Source organism: Lagopus muta, chromosome 8 (genome assembly GCF_023343835.1).
Source record: "Lagopus muta isolate bLagMut1 chromosome 8, bLagMut1 primary, whole genome shotgun sequence".
NCBI classification, from domain to species: Eukaryota; Metazoa; Chordata; class Aves; order Galliformes; family Phasianidae; genus Lagopus; species Lagopus muta.
Genome location: NC_064440.1, coordinates 10194985 through 10214243, shown reverse-complemented (window position 1 = coordinate 10214243; position 19259 = coordinate 10194985). Strand labels below are relative to the sequence as shown.

The following is a 19259-nucleotide window of genomic DNA, read 5'->3' as shown; positions in this document are numbered from 1 at the left end:
GCTCATTATGTTAACCCGGAGATCCCACAGCATCCTCCAGTGCCATAGAAGGAGACTTCCCATTTTTTGCTGGGTGGAAAAGAAATGTGGTGCACTGAGAAGAGCTCAAGCCAAGCCTGGCTTCAGAAGTGCATAAAGGAAATTCACAGTAGATTTTCATAGAAAAGGACCTCATATCTGACAAGCACAAGAGATTGCATGGTGCAGTGTGATCACAGGCATTGCAGAAGGTATAGCACCTCACATAACTAGAGACTTCCCTCTCCTGTATGCTTGCTGGAATCCTTCCAGCCATGCTAACACAGCACTGCAAAGGGAAACTCCTGCCAAATGGGAGTATCAGCTTCTCTAACTCTTTATTATTGTCACTGGTAACTCTGGACTTTGTTTTCCATTTAAAGGAAGATTCAATGCATTTTACATCCATTAAACATCTTTTCTTCTCTCCATCTATACTTACACCCCCTACTAACAGCAAAAGGCTTGTGCACAGAAGAAAGGCTGAAAATATTAGCCCAATGGCTTCTTTATAAAGCCATGCAGAGAAAGAAGACCTTTCCATCTGCCTGAAAAACGCTGAATACATCTTTGGTGCACTAACAACTGTAGAATATAGGAAATATTCCAGAACACAGGTATTCATTTAAAGATAAGCAGTTGGAGTTTTCATCAAAAAATTTTTCAGCATCTTTCAATTCCAGGTTTAGTGCAGTGAGAGGAAAGTCCTAACACTGCTGAGTATTAACAAATCCCTTCAAACTTCAGCTGCTTTGCCTCCACTCTGCCATGGTTAACGTGTATTTTGCAGCACATTTCGCCTGCTGAATGCTTGCAAGTCCAGTCTTGGTTTTAGTAATACATTCAACAAAACACAGCTTCTCAGCAGTCCATGTTCAATGAGGGCCAACAAAGGCTAAAAATGGGGATAGACAAGAACAGTAAATGCTTTTCCTGTGTTGTTGACACCTCCTCTAATGAAAGCCAAGAATTTCTATTCCTTGTTCTGTTTAAGCCTGTATCAGTTACACTACATGTTTTGTTCCTCTAAGATGCCATATTTTTGGCACATCCCATTACCGCCCAGACACTCACGAATCAGGAGCAGGGAGTGCTGTCCAAATGGGCAAGTGTAGAAGAGCCCTTCCCCCAGCATTATTGTTGGAGTGGAAATATGCATTATGTTCTCACTTTGACTTCTCCCTGCTCTACCACTCTGGGCAAATTTACACTCCACAGCCTTCAAAAAAATGCACATCAAATACTACAAAAAATTCGTTAGTAAGTCAAATAAAGGAAAAGACAAAACAATGGACATACCTGAATAAGAGAAACGTTGTGTAGACTAAGTCTGAAGAGGTAGTTCCTGCATGAGCAAACAGAAAAAATACAAATTGTTAGGATGCCAAAAGAAGGAAGGGAAAAGTTATAAAATCAAGCCATAGTTTTTAGTTATCCATTTCTATGCACAAAGAGTTCTTGCTGGATTCCTCTATACAGGACATGAAAAATACTTATATGCTACTTGTACATCTGTATCCTAATGAGTCTTGCAGCAAAGCTCTGACTAGGTCTGGAGTAAAATACTCCAAACCTTGTAATGGAGGCCCATGTTGTAATCTCAACAACACAGGGACTGTTTCCATACCCTTGGAGTGCTTTGGTTGAAGCCAGTATGGGCTGTGCTCATGGCTTTTTCTGCACACTGAGAAAACTGGGGTTGGACAGATGCCAACTGCAGCAGAGCCAACTCTTGTAGGACATTCCCCCCAAACCCATCCTTGCAAACGAACTTTGTAGAAAAGGAGGAGAAAAGGAAAGATGTATCTCAGCAGCATCTCTTTTCTCAGAAAACCAGCAGGGAAATCAAGGCAGTGACTAGAGTAACTCCCAATCTGCCTGTCATCACATGTCTAAAGGCAAAGCAAGGGAATTCCTGACAGAACTCACTGTAGTGTGAGATATCACACATCAGCCGAGCTCCTGCAGCCCTCCCTCTGTGTGTTCATATCCATCACAAATAGGAGGGAACGCACATTTACATAAACATCTACAGAAGAGGCTTAGTTAACACATTTAGTTCACATTTTTGCTTGGTAAGACAATGCAGTTACCAGCAATCACCTGGCATATATTAAGCCATATGGACATGATTGTGTGCTTGAGGCTGTTGGCCATAGCTAAGTTCATATTTTGCATTCCATCTGTCAGGGGGTCTGATGACCTTGATCCTTTTCCAACATCCCTGTCACCACAATCTCCCAGAGAAGACATATTTATATTATACCAGGTGAACCATGTTTTTAAAAGTGGCTTTATTTAAACAACAGAAAGTACATCTTTGATGGTAGAGCTTCACCCAGTTTAGAAGCTCTCATCCACAGGCATTCCCTCAGATAACAGAAATGCAAGTTTCAGTCTTATGCCAGCAAAATCAAAGCTCCTATAGTGACAAAATGATCCTAAGGACTCTGTTGAAGAGCCTTGTTTAGAATGTAGTCAGCAGCACACTCTGCCCGAGTAAAGAAAGTTATTCAAACTTCCACACACAAGAAATTCATATTTAACAATGATTACTAGAAGCCTTGAGAAATTTTGCCTTCTCCTGTTACCTCTCACTTCTGTATTATGGAAATCATAGAGTTCCCTGTCTATTCTGTCTATAAACAAATCAAAGGATCTCAAACACTGCAAACTGTCCATAAAGAAGGGTGAGAACAAGGATGATGAGAGACTTTGGAAGTGAAACTCTTGATGCCAGAGCTTCAGACAATGCAGGTCTGATTTGTACCATCTATGCTCTACTCTGTAATGGGAATGTTTCCCCAGAGAAGAATGAAATCTATTAGCAATATCTGAACAAAACTTATCAGTAATTATCACACCTCTTGTAAGTATGCAGAGAAACACACACACAAAACTTCCATCTTCTCTCCTAGTCCTATCACTTGAGAGTTCTTTCATATTCTGAAACTGTACTCTGTCTCTAAGGACTGCACGCTTTCCCAGTTAATTTATTATTAACTCTTTAGCATCAGCTACAGATTTAAATAATACAACCTCCAAGTGCACCTAGCAGGCCAGAGGCACCAAGTACTTTAACATACAGTTAAAGTCTTAAAATAGAGGAAAATTCTCATCCAGTGGCTGATCTGACTTGACTTGCTCAGAGAAGCAAATGCTCACCAAAATATTAATGCACTTCCAGGACATGACTTGTCACAGAATAAGCCTTCACCTGGAGAAGTTAAGCATGTCACTGGCCTCCAGTGTTACAACACCCTAAGGAGAAAGTTCTCATAACCAGAGACTTGAAGTTGCTACCCTGTTGTTAAGCATGCTATTTAAATGCATTGATTTTAGAAGACTTACATAGCAGACTTCAGCTCTCTGTTTCAGTCTTGTAAAATGCTGGACAGTTTGACTGAGTAATAAATTTTAATATTAGGTGGTTGGGTTTTTTTCCCCACCAATAGCACTGCAAAGCAAATTCAACCAAAATACATTTAATGGAAGAGACAGAGCTAAAGGACACGTTTTTCCTTGCACTCAGCCAAAACAGATGCAGAGAGGAATTAGTATCCATTTAAGTAAAGCCAATCTCTGTCCTCTCAGTTACTGCTGAGTAGCACCTGAACAAATCATTAGTGCTGAGATCACTCAGGTGTCTGAGATGTAAACCAGGCAGGAGCACAGTACTAATGTGAGTAGCACAAGGAGCTTCCAAAAACTTCACAATAACCTCAACTCTCTAAGCCTGACCTTGCAACTTTCTTACAGCAAGAAGGGTTTCCCTTAATTTTTCATCAGTTTACTTTACCTGGTGTCTGAAGAGCCACTGGCAGTTTCATTTGTTTGATCCTTTTCACATCTCATCAGCACTAATATGAACACCGTTAGGCAGACCAGAGACACCAGCTGACCTGCCCAGCTAGAAACAACTAAACCTTAATTTAAAATAAAAAAAAAAAGTTCTTTTAACCCTATTCATTCTGTAAAGCCATACCTTGAGTTAAAAGCCAAGGGAAAGATTTGCTGAATAAGATAGTACCATTTTTATGAATTTTATCCTAACTGCAATTTCGGTCCAAGAATGAATGAGGTCTCTGAATGACAAGCATGGTTTATTGTACCTAGAATTGCCCCATTTGTGCCTTTTTTTCTGTTCATATTTGAAGTTATGTCTGTTTAATACCTTGCTAAACTATAATTTAAAGCATCTGGAAGAATAGGATTAAGAAATACATGAGAACACTGAGATCTCACTCCACATGAATAGATGGGTTGCTTTCTTGGTTTTTTTAATTCTTGTCCCCCTCACATTTTTACTTGCAAGTAGATGTTGACTAACTGCTTTCTCTCTCAAATTAAGCCCTCCTGATCTAGGCCAGAAGAGCAATGGCTTGGTGCAAACAGCTATTCTAATAACCTTTTTCTCCCATACAAAAAGCTGGTGCACAAACTTGGAGGGATAGGACAACCCTTTTACTCTCTTTCTATCCTAAAGATCTTGCACTTTCACTCCATGGTATTACAACAAAAACTCTCTTTCATCCCTGACTTGGCTGCACTTCAGCCATTTTTGTTCTCTAGAGCAAGAGGCCACACTCTTCTGAATATTCTCTTCTAAATATCTTGGGATAAATGATATTATACACATTGCAAGGTGCCTCAAACTGCTGATTACTTCTTCTACTATTACAACTACTCATAACATCGGCACATTTCTAAAAACACCCATGTTAATCAGTAATACCCTAAATTCTCGGACAGACTGAGGTTTTGCTGCCTCACACAGAGTGGTTAATGGTGGCTCCTCTGGCGATGAAGTCACAGCAAAAGCCAAATGAAACACCATCAGGATGGCTCTTCAGTCACTCCTTATTGCGGTATTAGCCCCCAGCTCAGGTACATGAAGTTATCTGATGTAAAGATCTTCCTAATCTATGCAATCCACTTTGAAGAATTTGCCACCTGAACATACAGAAAAGGTTAAAAAAAAAGAAAATAGAGATGTAATTTCCTTTACACTGAAAGCAAAGCATAACCAACTCAGCCAGTATCATAGAGCAGCTCAAACAGGAGCTGATCTGGTCCATTAGTTTGTGCCCGGCTTGGTAGAATAACTTGCCTCCAAGCTGGGGAACAGAATTTAAGCATGTGCTGAAGAACCAATTTACCCTCATGGAAATTGTGTGCAAACAGAAGTGTTTTACTTTCTGAACAGCATCTTCTACACTGATCTGCCTATGAACAGAGCCAAGCCACAGTAAAAAATCCTGTAGAAGAAAGTATTTTTTAATTGGCTTCCTAACTTGTATTTGGCTGTCTTGTTACATGATCAAGCACTGACAGTGCCTGGTACCACAAAGTTTTAATACCACAGCAGCAGGAGAGCAGCTGAGATGTACTTTAAGAAAGGGTGGAAGAATATATCCACTTAAATCCACTTGCCATGATATTCCCAAGTCAAAGTCAATTACTAAGTGTTTATTTCACATAGTCGAGGCACCTTGTCGATGAACTTTTAACATTATGCCCATTCACTTGTTCACTCATCCTATGGGCTAGAAACAACTTTCAGTGAGGGAAATGGACTTTGTCTGCAATGTCACTGAGCAACAGGGCTGCAAGACAAACCAGGCTTTTCCAGTGGTAAGCACTTTACAGCAGATGTGAGGAACTTCCCCCTCCCTCCTTCAGGGCAGGCTATCTCAAGCCCCCTCTTTGTACACACACCTGCTAGTAGAAATGAAGCCAACAGCAGCTGATAATGTTTGATCATGTTAAAAAAACATTTAGGGTAAGCTGAAGATGACTACATGAAGAGTTGTTATGGCCTTTGGGTTTATTATTGCACAAAACAGGCATCCAGCACAGCCCAGGTAGGATACTGGAGACTTCAAGTACACTTGAGGTGCTCTGGGCAGTTTTTTCCTGCCCTCATGCTGCAATTAGGTGCCAGGTCTGCAAGAGGGACTTACAACTGTCACAGCATGCATAATAAGATAATTAACAGAGCAGGGTCCTTTGGGCAGTGCTAAACAAGACACGGAATTATGCATGTGACAAATCTCATGCTCCCTCCCAGCATCCCTAGAAGTCACATTCTGGGGGTGGGCCTTGGGCAAGGAGCCAGCAGCTCATGTCAGCTCTTCCTATCTTTGCTCCTAGAGTCTTAGATATACTTTGTATTTCCACAGTGCATGGCAAACACAGCTTAGTCATGCTTCACGACTCCCCAGGAGCGGGTTAGTATCATTGCCCCTTTACACTAATGAACAGAACAAGCCAGAGAAAGGTTAAACACCCTTCTTCAAAGCACACAGCAAGGCAGTGATAGAATCGAGTGCAGACCCCAGGGCTCTAGCCTACCAAATCTCATGCTAGATTAATGCACAGTGCCTTCACGCAGGCCCAGCTGTGGCCTTTTCAGATGGTTATCCACATCTCTGAACCAGCCAACCATTCCAAGAAACTCTGCTCCTGAAAGACGATGCCAGCCTTTGCTCTCAGAAAGAATTAATTACGTGCCTGCTCTGGAGTGCAATGAGATGATCCCTTTGCAAATGCTCCTCCAGTGATTCTTTTGAAAGGCCTGACATGCACCTGCTAGAGAAAAGGTGGTGAGCCAGCATCTCCCTTACAGACTAGATTCCTATTCACCAGTAATTTCATTTCTATTGAAGAAAAACTTGTCTGTTAAATCATTCTTTCTTAAAAATCAATAGATGTTCAACAGAGAACCATACTAAATGGCACACAGTAATATGATGCAGTTGGTGTATGAGCAAGTACTTTTCCCAAAGCAGCATTTCTCTGTGATAAATCCAGCCAGAGCTAGAGCAGCATCCTCTTAAAAGAGGCTCCTTATACAAGCAGCTTCCAAATTAAGCCAGGGTCCCAGACACTGCTTCTGGATCGTCACTGGAGTCCACCTCTCCAATCATCACATTTTATCCCACCTCGAGTCTCTCTTGACATACGACTGTCAATTCTTCTGTGCCTCTCCCATCCAGCTGGCAGAGTCACAGAGCACTGACAGCACCTTCTGATGGCTTCGAGCTGTGTGGGGACCTTTCATCTCCTATTTGCCCATGGCTTTAGTTGTGTTTTCCTAAGCCAAGCTGTGAAATTCCTCTTCTTCTGATGCACTGAATATTGCTAAACGTCCCCTGTGGCCCCCCACCTGCTGCCTTGGGCTGACAAACCCATTCAGTTCTGTCATGTTTTCCTCAGATTCAGGATGAGTTCAACAAAACTTGAAAGGAAATATGCATAGAATTGACTGGTGAGATTAAGTTATTGCAAACCAGTCCTTTCTCAGGACTTTCCAGGAGAAAAGGCTCAGGGGAAACCTTATGGCTCTCTGCATTTCCCTAAAAGGAGGTTGTAGTGAGGTGGGGGTTGGCCTTTTCTCCCAGATAACAGTGATAGGACAAGAAATGATGGCCTCAAATTGCACCAGGGGATATTCGGGTTGTATATTAGGAAAAATTTATTCTCTAAAAGAGTGGTGATTGGTACAGGCTACTCAAGGGGTGGTGGAGTCACTGTCCCTGGAGGCATTTGAAAAACGTTTAGAGGCTGTAATAAGGGACGTGGTTTAGTGATGAAATATTGGTGGTAGGTGGATGGTTGGACTGGATGATCTTAGAGGTCTTTTCCATCCTTAATAATTCTATGATTCTATTCTATGATTCTCCTTGCTGTTTTTTATATCTTTTGAAGTGGCGCTGAGCAGTAGGCTTCAGCATCTAAACATCTGGATATAAAGCAAAATGCAAGTCACTGTGGTGAGCCCTGCCATATTAAACTGACAGATCACCTTAATCAGAACAAAAGACAACGTTTTCAGCAATGCCAAAGGAAAATGCTCTGCAATCTCAACCTGTGATGCTGAAAAATACATTATCTCCAAGCTTCTAAGACATTTGCCAAAATATCCTGACCTTATGCTTGCCCGCATCCCACTCTCTCAAACACGGTATTGGAAGTTAAGTATTCTCGGTGTGTTAGTAAAGGAAATTGTGTCTTTCATGGGTGTCTGCTTTTGTGATAGGCTAACACCAATTTCCCTTTTATCTGTAACACAAGGTATTTTTCATGTCAAGCCTGCATTTTGGTCAGTTCATGTCCAGAAGCAATAGGTATGGCATTGCAGCTTATGTGAAAAACCATCGCCTCCTCTCCAGGTACACACCCAGGGCAAAGCTGCTCTCTTGCAGCTGCATGTTATTCTGTGCATTTGCCAGATACGGCTACCTGACAGTGCTGCAGTGCAGTGTTTTATTTGATGTATTTATTTGGAATAAATTGAAGTTCACATTCTGTTCTCCACAAAAGTATAAATTTTAGCTAAGAAAAAAAGTTACACTTTAAACAAAATTTGGACCAGGTTACAAATTTCTTAGAATCCCATGAACAACAAGAATTCTCCTTCCATCCTTTTCCTGTCTACACCTTTTCCCTCTTTCCCAAGGGGTAAGCCACAGAATCACAGAACGGCCAGAAAATGTGTTGGAAGGGACCTCAAGGATCATGAATCTCCAACCCCCCTGCCAAACGCAGGGCCACCAACTTCCCCATTTAATACTAGACCAGGCTGCCCAGAGCCCCATCCAATCTGGCCTTGAACACCTCTAGGGATGAGAGAGGGGCATCCACAACCTCTCTGGGCAGCCCGTTCCAGCACCTCACCACTCTCTCTGTAAAGAACTTAGCCAGGGACAGCACATCTTTGGGGTGTAGCAAATTCAGACTCCTTGCAGACCAGCAAAGGATAGCAAATCCTATAAAAGCCATGAATCCCTGTGGGGCTTCACCCCTCCACACTGACTCAAGGGCTGGGCTGGCATGATATCAGGGAGGAAAATCTCCTGCACTTTAGATCACATTTTTGTTCCCTGCGTAAAGAAACTATGCACCTCCAATTATGGATTTAACTAGCTGTAATGTCTAATCACAGGTTTCTCACCTTCACTGTATTCTTTCTCACGCAGGTCAGGCAATTTCTTTAAAAAATATCAATGTTCCTTTGGAAGTTTTTGCTATTTTCGGAGAGTGATTCTCCCTCCATTCCCTCCCTCCATTGTCCCCCTTCCAATTCCCCACCCCCCCCACCCCCCACAAGGATGCAGCTTTTTGTCTGATTGGAAGAATCACAGTGAGAAAGGATAGTATTTGTTGTTGTTTTTTTCAGGTTTCTTCACAGCAGCCCTTTCAGCTACCCTGCTACAATCTGGATATAATCAAAAACATTATCATGCTCTTTGCTGGCTCACGTCCTCATTAATACCTCAACCAGCAAGGTAATTTCTCAGCCAAACGTGACTTAGAAGGGGGTAAAGCTGGTGTGACACTAATGTGAGCCATCAACATGGCAGTAACTCATCTCAGCCACTTCATCTTAGAAAAGCATTCAGTCAAACTGTAGTCAGTGAGGAATGGCATGTCATACATAGTAGGTATCAGGACAAGCCAAGATTCTATTTACTTTTGGTTATGCTCATGTGATCGTGGCACATGTTAGTTTGTTTGCAAGTTATTCTCTTCATGCTATATGAGACTTGAATTTTTCAGCTGAGCTCACTGTCCCCATATAGGTGTGCAGAACTCACAGACTTTCACAAGCATTGTGAAAGAGTTACGCCTTCTCTGGGGATGCAAGTCTGAAGACAAGTGCCAGGTACTTGCTTCTACCAGGCAGAAACACAACAGCAAAGGGATCAAACTCCACCTTTGCCACAGATTTTTTGTGAGTTCATAAGAAAACTTTGGCCATGGCCATGCTAGCCATGCAGAATACTGCAGAGGCCTCTAACATTGGGCTGACTTTGGCTGGTACCTTCAAAAAGCACAGTCTTTCTGCAGTAGTTGTGCTAGGTGCAGCAAAGCACACATTACAGATTTATCACAATACCATGCCTCAACATTACAAGGTCCTAATCATTTGGCACTAGAAAGTGCTGTTATTTAAATTTAGACCTGATACTGATTCCTAAAGCTTCAAACTCGCTCTGCCCCAAAGTTTGCCACTGAACTTCCTTGTTTGCAGAATGCTTTTTGCCCAGGCAGCACCATCTGCCAAAACTTGTTCTCTTCAGGGTCGGTGGCAGCCCAGATCTGGACAAGATTGAAGGTGCCCAAGGGTAAGAGTGATATTTTCTGAGCAACATGGGTTTTGAGGGTTTTACTGCAGTGCTCTTGAGCTTTCTGCCAAGTAGGCAGGAAGGAGCCTGCGTTCAGCCAGAAATCTGCATGAAACCTGGTGTCTGATGGACTAATCTATCACACACCAGAGAGTTTCAGTAAACTCAGGATGCAAAACCTACTGGTTGGGGATCCAAGATTATATTTACAATTTACCATATTTCTGCAAGTTGCAACTTGAAGCAAACTTTTCTGGACATCATTCCCCCCCTTCAGTCTTCAGCTCCTAAGCCTGTGTGATGCAGAGAAGCTTTTGTGCTCATGAGTCAAGAGCAAGAACAGCCGGGAAGGGGTGCACCCAGGCTTTGCTCCCACTAAGGCAGCCTGCTCGAAGACAAAAGTGATCCTTCAATACCTGCTCTACATCCTAGAGGAAAATCTTTTGACCTGATCTGTAGCAAGCTTCTTAAGTTAACATAGCACCTTTTGTGCTCCCCAAACTACCCATGTCTGCTTTCTTGCTACTATCTACTTGCCATTAACAGGCATTTTCAGTTCAGCTCTAAATCAAGTACAAAAATCACCCTATGCCAAAGCAGATTTGCATCATGAAAAGCTTGGTAGCTCTACCTCCAGAGAAGAAAAATCTGGCAGGCCAGAATGATGTGCACTTTACCTGCCAGTTCTGAGTCCCTTGACAGTGTTTGCTCGCTGCCCTCTACCTTCAGGCTCTTCATGGCAATGGCCATTTGTGACAAGGGCCCCTGCGCTTCAGTTTCCTGTGCAACTGCCATGAGAGATGATTCCTTCTGATTTCCTGATGGAGCTGACAGTCCTCTTGGCAAGCAGAACTATATGGACTTCTGGTCACAATGCTTTCTGGCTGGATTTCTACAGCAACACCTCCACAGGCTGCAAATGGCCGCCTCTCATTGCTATGCCTCTCACACCTACAGCCCCAGCAGGCTGCTGCCCCGAGCTGACAACCCCACAGCTTTCTTCTGGGAGAAGTCAAATGTTCCCTTCAGGGTTTCCCAACCACTCTCTGTGCAGCCATTTGTTTGGGTACTGTCCTCCTGTTGTCCAAGCTGTTTCCCTTCAGCCCGCTCTTGCGCCAGATTTTCACATGGTGTTTCAACCATCCTCCTTTAAAACTTTTGCATGCTCCTCGCCAGGGAGTTCTTGTGAAGAACAGTTTTTTGGCTTGACTTCAAGCAGGGTCCTTCATATCAACATCTGGTTATTGGCTCTTATCTCTGCCCAGCCAGTAGCAAGTCTTGGGTTAGAACACTGCCTATAGCACAGGTGAGAGAACAGAGCACTGCTTGGGTACAGGCACAAGCTGCCCAGGGAAGTGGTGGAGTCTCTGTCCCTGAATGTATTAAAGAACCTTGGAGACATGTTATTTAGGGACATGGGTTAGTGATCAACACTAGTAGTGGGTGCATAGTTGAACTGGATGATCTTAGGGTTTTTTTTCCAGCCTACAGTTGGAACAGTTCTACAATTCTCTAAAATTCAGGTGAAGTCATGGCTATAGGGTCCCTGCCTCTGATGTGGACATGGCAGAGAAGAACAGGGAGATAAAGACAAGAGAGCATTGAGCTGGGACATGCTGCAGGATTGGGATGAAGGCTTCCTCCTGCACCACCATCACCTTTGGCATCCCTGCCAGCACAAGTGGAGGGTTCACAGCCAGGTTGTTACTCTCCATGTCTACTAACAGCATTTAGATCTGACCTTCAGATACAGCACAGAGTTCAAACAGTTGTATTTTTCAAGTCACCATTTTTTTAACACAGGTCTCTTTTACTTGCCCATCGAGTTAGGAAATTCAGCTATCTCCTTTGTTAAACCATTTTTTATATCACAGCTCATTCAGGCTGTTCTTCCCAGTCCATTCACCAGCTGTACTGCTGACAAAAGAGCAGTGTCCCAGTCTCCCAGCCTTTGTTCTGGTACCAGAATAATCTCTTCTGTGCCTCCTCTGCCGTGGCGGCATATACAACTTGTGTCTATAATTCAAAACTATAGCTCATTACATGACACTAATCTGAGAGAAACTGCCACCCATTTCCTCACCATTAATCTCTCATTTCAGATGTTTAGGTAGAGCAAGTAGACCTTCAGTTAATAAAAGCAAACTGCTCGCTAGGAATGCTGTACAGCTGAGTTAAATTTGAAATCTAATAATGGGAAAAAGATTGAAAGTAAAGACAATAAGCATTCCTGATTGCACCATTAGAGAGGAATGGAAGTTTCTACATAGTCAAGGCTGCAATCAGTTTCCATTTCAGCTCCTTTATTGGCTTTGACTTGGAAGGTCTCTCAGGTCTGAAAAATTCGAGGCTTACTCCTGATGAAAAGAAGAAAGTGTTTAGCAAAAAAAAAAGCAGGACAATTGGACGAAGTGGCACTGCAGATAGCTCACACAGAAAAAGCAGGATTCAGGCTCCAAAACCCATCAGTTTTTTATTGGGATGAGGGGGAGCAGAAGGATTTATGTGTCTTGGTTTTTTGAGCTGTTCATCTCATATTTTCAAGTTTTTTCTCAGTAATAATGAGATCTAGAAAATTGTTTTTCCTCTCATTAAAATAGGTTCAAATAATAATCACGTGAGCTCAAGAGCTGAAATAAGCAGCAAATATTTCAAAACAGTCAGTCATTCACAGAAGAAAAAGAGTACATTAAAATACTCACGCTGTGTTTTAAACCAAACAACAACAACCAAAAAAAAAAAAACAAAAACCATGAGTCAAAATGAAGGTTACGAATTTTTAAAATGTGTGTTTTTATACTTAATGAAATGTGGCTCCTAATATGGGCAGTGTGAGATTTACAGTGCTCTACACCATTCACATCCTCACTTGCAAGTGTTTGGGTTTTACAAATGATGTGACAAGTAAATACGTTGCTTAGGAACCACGGTGGGCTTGTGAAACTAATTCTTTGTTTCTGGGATTTTGACTTGGCAGGTGTTTGGTGCAGTGGAGTTATCAGACTCCTCTGGTTAGTGCTCAGACAGCACCACTCGCCTGGGGAGGGCTCTCAGATAAGGATAAAGCTTAAAAAATCTGAGGCTCATGTTATTACAGCTTCCTGTGTAAACAGCGTGTCCTCAATACCTCTCACAGTTTTGGTCACGCTGTGTCCAATTCCCAAAACCAAAACCCCAGTGAGTCCCGGGATCTTCTTTTCTTCTAGGAAGCATTTTCCACAAGACTTTGAACCACAGGATGAACTAAGCGAAGAGATGATGTGGTGAGGTCATACAGCTTTTAAATAGAGACAGAAAGAACTGGCCTGAAATAATTTATAATGCCGTCGTCTAAGAGAATGATGTTAACCAGGAAATTGAGAAGTGGGAGCACTTATAAACTCTACCCTGATCCCAACCTCCTTCCACAACCCCAGAATAGCTGGTGTTACTACTTATATGATCTGCGGCAGCACATTTAAACATGGTTAACATTTAAATTTAGGTTTCATAAATTACACCCTGTAGAGATGGATAGAGACAGCTCCTATCTCTTTGAGGTATTGTTTCATTTGCAAATTCAGGCAGATGGTGCACGAGCAACTAATGACTGAAAAAAAATCACCCCTAAAAATAGTCCAGAACAAGGTGGGGATTTATCAGGGAGGGAACAGAAAAGCCATGACTTCCCATTCCCATTTCTTTGGCACAGCTCTGGGAGCTCCACTGACCCTGAGGACCCACAGTGCTGTGCAGGACAAAGATTCTGACTGCACCCACATTTGTGCACCTTCCCCCATTGCCCCATGTAGAATGGGAATGAAATGGCAAGGAGGGAAAGGAATGGAGGCTTTCCACCTTCCTCACACCATGGCTGTATCCAGCCCAAAAATGCACCCTGGGAAACTGCATGTGTAAGGGGGGGCTATATGAAAGGAGACAGGCTCTTCAGCAGGGTCTGTTGTGATACGACAATGACAAATGGTTTCAAACTAAAAGAAGGAAGGTTTAGACTAGATATAAAGAAGAAGAGATTTTTACAATAAGGGTGGTGAGGCACTGGCACAGATTGCCTAGAGAGGTGATAGATACCCTCTTCTTGAGGACATCCAAGGTCAGGCTAGATGGAGCTCTGAGCACCTGATGGAGCTATAGGGGCCCCTGATCATTGCACAGGAGTTGGATCAGATGGCCTTTAAGAGTCCCTTCCAACTCAAATGATTCTATGATTAATTCTATCAATAATTGCTCAACAGAACCATGTGGCTCCATCAAAACTTTCATTCTCCTAGTCAGGCTTGATCGCACTGAGTGAAAACTGACTTCTCCAAGCAAATTCTATAAATACTTGTCACCGCTTCTGCCGAAAGTAATACATTGCACTATATAGTACCTCCAGCAGGAAGCTAAATTTACTGTCATTCTCCTGCTTATAATGATGCTGTAGCCTCACGTCTAGCCACTCTCATACAAACCCTTGTGGAGACAGAGCCTCCCTCCAGGCTATGTGCCAAGGATCTAGCAGGGGTGAGGCATGTCAGCAACAGCAATGGGACACCTGCTGCCCTGCTGAATGATGTAAACCACACATCCCTCAGAGTGAGAAGCCTGTGTTTGTACAGCACCTGGCAGAAGGCACTGGTCATGACTATCCCCAATGCAGTGCCATTCCACTAATACACCTTTGTCTTGTCCCAGCCTCTTTCCCCTCCCTGCTCACTGGTGCTGAACAGCCTGGGCTGACAGCAGTCTTTGCCTCCGTTTCTCCTGTAGCACAACCTGCCACCATAATGCTATCTGCTTCTGAGCATTATACTGCTGGTGGGGGCTGATTTGTTGTTAGATTGTGCTTAGTCCTTTCTTTCGAGGCTGTCTTACATGTTTATTATGCAATAAAAAATAGTTGCTGTGGGGGCTCATGATTCAGCCACTCCTGACGTATATTATTTCACTGAACCATAGTTCTTTTTCCCTGGTACAAATGCAGCTCTAAATTTGTTAGAGCTTGCCTGTGCTCGCACCGTGTTTGTGTTTCTATGCTTCTCTTATAGCATCCTAAATAAAGATAATGTTTAAAAATAAAAGGATATATATGCTAATTATATACAATGGGCCAGAACAACAACGCTGCACCCAAATGCATTAGGTGGGGATTTGGCTACATCAGCAAAATGAAGCAAACAGGTTGTGGAGTGAATTCTAAAAGACAAGAAAGAAGCGATCGTATATGCTGCCAAAGTCTCACTACAGTATATGCAAAGGTGTGTAGATGAATCTAGTACAGATACAGAGTTTGCCCACAGCAAACACACCAAAAAAAGCCAAATTCCCTGCTGGCAGAGTGATAGTGCAGAATAATTCACTACAACTCTCCTAACATTAATGATACTGAGGGAGAAGCCAGCATTCTGCTTCATTAACCAGTCATTTTGATTGCATCTTTTTCTTTTTTAATTCTAGTAATTTTCTCTTCTTTGCAATTATATTAGGAGACTAAATCCCTCTACATAAATTACAGCTTTCTCTTTGAAGGGGGAGACTGACCACATAAGCTGGAAACACACTCACCTCCAAAGCCAGAATCCAAAAGAAAGAGCTTGAGCATCAACCCTAGTCTAATTAAAAGATTCTCTTTACCTTGCTCCCACAATGAGCTGGTTCCTGTTGGCATCCAGGGCGAGCTGAGAAAAATCATGCACACCTGGATAGGTGAAATTGGACACCCAAGGCTTCAGATCTGCAAGGAAAGGAGAAAGCAGAACACAATAAGTCTGCTCTAGAAGCAGTGAGTTCACCCAGACATCTGCTAATGGATTTCCTACTGAGTTATCTCTCAGGAGAAGGCTAATTAATAATCTATTTAAAGGGTTGCTATTTATTCTCATTCTCGACAGAACGTGCAATACATGTACATAAACACAGGGCTGTCTCAGCACTTATTTTCACATCCAAGACAGAGCATGAGCGGTGGCTCTGGAGACAGTGGCAGGTTGTTTTAGTTCTGTTAAACCTGGCAAGTCACGGCCACTGATGAGGCTAAGTGGTGTACAGGGACCAGGCTGCCTGCTGTGACACATCCACTGCCCTGCCTTCTCTGCCAGCAAAGGGAAGCAGCTGCTCTCCAAAAAGAGAAGGTGGGCTCACCTGACTGAACACCAGGATAGAGTGTGAGTGATTTGAGATCTGGCTGCTCCAATGAAAGGCTTTAGGTTCTGTGCCAGGTTTCACTTTAGCTAGTACCTGGGATCCCTATCACTTTATCCCTCTCTCCTGAAAATCACCCACGTATACTTTGAGGGCTTCTCTTAGTCCTGTTATACTCTGGCTGTTAAATACATGGAGAATACTAAATATCCGAGGGAGCAGGGCACAGATGAGACCAAATCATATCAGAATCCCTCTGTAACCTGTTGACAATGAACCCTGCCTCATTCAAGGGCTGGATGCTGAAGATCCATAAGACTCAAAGCTTTGAACGCAAAAGGCAAAATCTTCTGGTCCCATACCAATAGGACATCAAGAGACAGGCCAGTGACCAGGACAAACCACAGCACTGATGCAGCTATATCCAGAGCAGAACAAAAGATTTCTGAATAAACATGCCACCTTGTCAATTTATATCCCTAGTAACAAGAAGGTTCATTGAAGGCAGGCAGGTTTGAACATGTTGATGTAAGCATTAGTTCTCCTCTCCCCTGGACTGAAATGATGATACTGACAAGGAATCGTGTTGTTTGTAAGGCTTTTGGTGCCTTGGCACGTTCTGTAGTGTTACAGATGTCTAACAGTTTGAAACTTCTGACATAGGAATATTTGTTGAGCAATCTTAAATCCCCTCTTTTTCTAGGGATGGATGACAGCTAATCAAGTCTTTCAGTTACCAAATCCTTGACAAAATACATGTAAAAGTCCTTTTTCTTTGCTCTACTTGTCCTGCATTGCTTTCCAGGACAGAACCTTGCCATGAAACTTCTGGTTCTGTCCTGAACATCACATTTCCTAACCCTTCCTGAGCTCCAGTGAAATGGGGCTGAGCACCAGTCTCGTCCCCATGCTCCACCTGACTGAGTCCTGCTGGAATCTTCACCCATACAATCTTAAAACCCCATCACCACGAGCTGGAAGCTTCCAGCCTTTCCCAGCATTCTTGTCCCACCATGTAGCCGCACGCAACACGCGTACCTCATCTGCTCTTTGTTGAAAAGGCATGAGTTAAAGAATAACAGCCTACCTAACCTTCAAGCATCCCCACCTCCTACACTCCTTCGGGACCCACAATGATGTACTGGCACTGAGGAAGCTCTGCAGTTTCACCTCTTGCATTCTCCTAACTAACGGGGCTCTGTCTTCTTCTCCTGTAGCCCTTTAGCTGTTGAGACACTTCTGAGCCAAGCAGCAGAACCAGCAGCAATAACACCTTTCAGGCAGGTTAGCTGGCTGACATGTGATACGGATCTCCTGGCATTTCTCTTGGCTGGTGGGGGTGGGAATGGGGGATTGCTGTATAATAGTGATAATTTTAAGGATCCTGCTTTTAGGCCGTAATTTCTCTTGTCATTTTACCTTCTCTCCTACCAACTTTTTCCTGCTAACTAACACACTATTACAGTGCAGCGGCAGAAAGAATATTTCTTCATCTGATGCTCTGAGCAAAAGCTCCTCACTTCACAGAGGCAAACTCATCAGATCTTCTATTTAATGGCAAGCTCTGACAAATTACAGGTAAAAATAATTAAAAAAAAAATTAAAGGCAGTAGGTGGCTCGAATCTTTCCATGTTGGCTGAAATGTCAGTCAAGACCAAGAAATAACAGGCAGTGTCTTGATTTCTACTACTACTGCAGGTGGTACAACTTATAAAGAAACCCTTCCTGGTTATTAAATTAAAGGCTTCAAGGCATGCATCCTCATAGCAAAATTAAGCTTTTATAGGCATGTAGTTGGAGATTATTAAACCCAGCATGGTCCCAGCTAAGAATGTCTAAATGCGAGTTGTCAGAATTAATGCCAAATGGCACTTTTTCCTTCCAACCTTCTTTCTTCCTGTTAGAGGGAAGGGATAAAGTGAAATGGAAATGTAGCCAGGACACGGGTCTTTTTTTTCATTTGGCACATTCAAATCTACTGCTCAGACCACAGGCATCCCTAAGGACAGTTGTAGCCTTTCATTGTGAAACAAGCTCAGTTATGCAAGGTAAGTGCTGCCCTGGGCCTATCCCATATTAGCTGAAGTTTACACATATGGACCCAATGAACTGCAGAGTTTGCTCGTATTTGACCTTTTTCAGACGGCTGATTTTTCCAGTGCTGACTCCTTAATTTGGGTAGAAACCTTCAGTGCTGGGGCATGTTTACATTTGCAAAAGTATCTGTTTAAAAGCAGCATGAAAAATTAAAAGCCAAGGCTCTGGCTTTGCATGTCAGCAGCAGGAGCCGGAAAGTGAGGAACCACGCAGCTTTGGGGCAAAGTGTTCATCAAGGCCTCCTTTGTGCTCCTCATCTCTGATCATTTCCAAGGGGTTAAAGATCCATGATCTCACTTCCTTCACATTAGGACAACAAACAGCAGTTTAAAAGCCTTCACCACCACCCAGAGCAGCTCAAGGTGGTTCAGGTGTCCAGCAGCAGAGAGCACAGAGCTTCACAGGAAACGCTCACTGGTGCACACAGCTGTGTTCAGGCTTTCAGGCATGCCTAAGACAAGGAGAAAAAAGGCCCTGTGCCATTTGGTGTAGTGGTCCCTGTGCCCAGCTGACATGCTGCTCTGCAACAGGTTCCTGAGAGTACAGGAGCATGACAGGGATTAGCCAGCTGCATAAATGCCAGTGTGCCAAATTGCAAGAGCTAGCTCTAAGGGTCTGATCCAAAGGCTCTTCAAGTCATTGGCAGTCTTCCACCAAGCTTGATGAGTTTTGGACCAGCTTCTGAAGACGTGGTAAACCTGGTAATACTTGAGTCTTCATCTCCTTAAAACCATCTGCTCCCCACCTCACCCTCATCCTGTGTGTTTTGGTGGGAAGAAGTATGTAAACACTGAGCTGATACTTCCTTATCTGAAGGATAGGACTCATTTCTTCATCCCACTGGAGGCCGCTCACAGTTCCCTTTTCCAGCAGGCTATGATGGCTTTGTG

The 19259-nt window shown here is 43.1% G+C and overlaps 1 protein-coding gene across 6 annotated transcripts in view; it reads right to left on the bottom strand.

The window, feature by feature from the left end:
- The window catches only part of SEMA5B (semaphorin 5B), a 246171-nt gene that overhangs the window by 94919 nt on the left and 131993 nt on the right, over nt 1-19259 (bottom strand). For 5 of the 6 annotated variants that reach the window (XM_048953844.1, XM_048953843.1, XM_048953845.1 and 2 more), the window contains exons 5-6: nt 15765-15864; nt 1318-1363 (exon numbers count right to left, since the gene is read on the bottom strand). In XM_048953844.1, coding sequence (XP_048809801.1) covers nt 1318-1363; nt 15765-15864 — 146 coding nt within the window. Of the gene's footprint in view, nt 1-1317; nt 1364-3369; nt 3704-15764; nt 15865-19259 lie in introns of those variants that run through there. The other variant, XM_048953846.1, reaches the window with a different exon arrangement.